This window comes from Echinops telfairi, unplaced genomic scaffold (genome assembly GCF_000313985.2).
Source record: "Echinops telfairi isolate 266 unplaced genomic scaffold, ASM31398v2 ScPeMD7_18;HRSCAF=68, whole genome shotgun sequence".
Classification (NCBI taxonomy): Eukaryota; Metazoa; Chordata; class Mammalia; order Afrosoricida; family Tenrecidae; genus Echinops; species Echinops telfairi.
Window position 1 is genome coordinate 51,407,262 of NW_022103915.1, and position 2,063 is coordinate 51,409,324.

The following is a 2,063-nucleotide window of genomic DNA, read 5'->3' on the forward strand; positions in this document are numbered from 1 at the left end:
GTCTCACGCGCATCCAGTAGATCACTAACTCCTCTCAGTGTCGCCTCTTCATATCTCTTGAGTTTGCTTCACTTTTTTCCATGTCTTCCTCCTTCATCTAATCATCTCTTCCCAGTATCCTTGCAATAGTCTCCTTCATTTTAAATGGTTTGTACCTCCCCTGCCCACTCTCCAGGTTGTAGCCATAATATCTTTCCAAAATACCAAATTGATCATGTGAATCTTCTGCTTAAAAAAAACATCAATAACTTTCTTTTTCTTTGTCCTCTCTATAACATAGCTTCTTACAATGATTACGTTCAAGGGCTTTTAGAATCTAGCTGTTGCTCCTCTCTTGCTGACTCCTCTGTACTCTCTTTCACTTATGGCCCTTTAAGTTTTCTGTTCTAGCCTAGCCCAGCAAACCTCCTCTTTCCTCATCCATCTTTTCACCTGGCTGGCTGTGATTTCAGCATAGATGTTATTTCCCATAAACCTGCCCTGAAAATGGACTTAGATGTCACTATTGTATTCTCCCACAACCCTCTGCGTTTATCTGTCTGGTACGACATTGTTACATTTTCTGTCCTTAGCTGTCTCTCCCTAAGATGTAAACTCTGAGGACGGGAACTTGTCTTTTTTACGTAGCCTTTTTCACACATGCCATGAACTTGATAAACATTTAGGGAGTATATGAAATATGCTACATAAACTGTTTTTCTTATAAGGCCTTATTAAATGTCCTAATTTCTCTTTGCAGAAAAAAGGTGTGTCAAATACAACAAATAAGCCAAAGCAGGACGGTGGTGGAAGAATTGCTGCTAGAAACCGCTTAGCTGCCATCAAGAATGCAATGCGGCAGAGAATGAAGCAGGAAGAGCAGGCTGAGGCAGCAGACTCTGTGGTACCAACGACAGTTGACACGATTGTGTTTGATGCTGGGTTTTTCAGAATCGAAAGTCCAGTTAAATCATTCTCAGGTTTGTTTTCTGCTGGAAACAACTTAAGATGATTATTTGTGGTATGCAGAGATTTGTTTAAAAGGTGGAAAGAATAGAAATGCTCCGTGATTTCTAGGAAATGGACAATGTGCTCGGTCAGAAACAGATACAGAGCACACCTGGATGGGTGCGATCAGATCGCAGTCAGTGTGGTATGGCCTACTGGAGTTGCTTTTGTAATTTTTAAGTGAAATTACTTAACCCTACAGTCCTGTAGGCCACAGGGTCCCCAAAAATAAGGGAAATGAGAGAAACAGGAGAAGGTAGGTGATTTTCATCCAGGTCACACAGTTGGAAGCTGGGCTAGGATTAGTATGAAAAGGAAACCTGGTGTCCCCATCACCTTTAAAACTACTTTAGAATGAAGCCCAATTAAAGGCTTGGTTTTATTTTCATTTGTATTAAGTGTTGACTCACATTTAGTGGCAAGGCAGTGAAGATGCTCATTTCTTCATCTGAACATATTTCAGTGAAGCTAGTTTGTCAGACATGGAGAGACATTTGGTATGGTTTTCCACTTTGGGTTGTATTTTTAGTGGCTAATTTTCATAGACCAGCATTCTCTCTAGATTCAAGTTATCTACTTATGAACTGAAGAGATAAAGTCAGTAGTCAGCGCCTTACATCTTGGCAGCATTTCTGTTAGTGCTTGACGTGCTAGGTATTTAGTTTTAAAGAGGAAGTGGCCGAGTCCTCGTCCAGCATCAGACAGCTGGGGGCTTGTTTTCTCCCTGCTCTGTGTGCCCCTTGGGAGAAAGCTGGAGCTCTCCGCTGCCAGAAAGAGTGGCAGTCTCTGAACCCGCACTGGTCCCCTTATGGGACCTCCATGAGTCTGAGCCGACTGCATGGCAGTGAGCTTGGGTTTAAGTGGATTTGTGTCTTCTAGAAATTTTTCTGAGTGGCTATCTAAAATTATATTTACTGTGAATATATGACGGTAAGTGTATGCTAAAACTCCTTCTGTCGGCGTAGGTTTGGGTCTGTTTCCTTCACTCTTTGCAGCTGACTCTGGACCCTCAGAAATCTCCCCGCTGCTGACACGGCCCCTTACTAATCACTCTCAGGGATGCCAGGCCCTGCTCT

General features: G+C 42.6%; 1 protein-coding gene across 1 annotated transcript in view; it reads left to right on the forward strand.

The window, feature by feature from the left end:
- Window positions 1-2,063, forward strand: part of DLGAP5 (DLG associated protein 5) — a 45,262-nt gene that overhangs the window by 31,516 nt on the left and 11,683 nt on the right. The window contains exon 11 of the mRNA XM_013003647.2: window positions 740-959. Coding sequence (XP_012859101.1) covers window positions 740-959 — 220 coding nt within the window. The remainder of the gene's footprint in view (window positions 1-739; window positions 960-2,063) is intronic.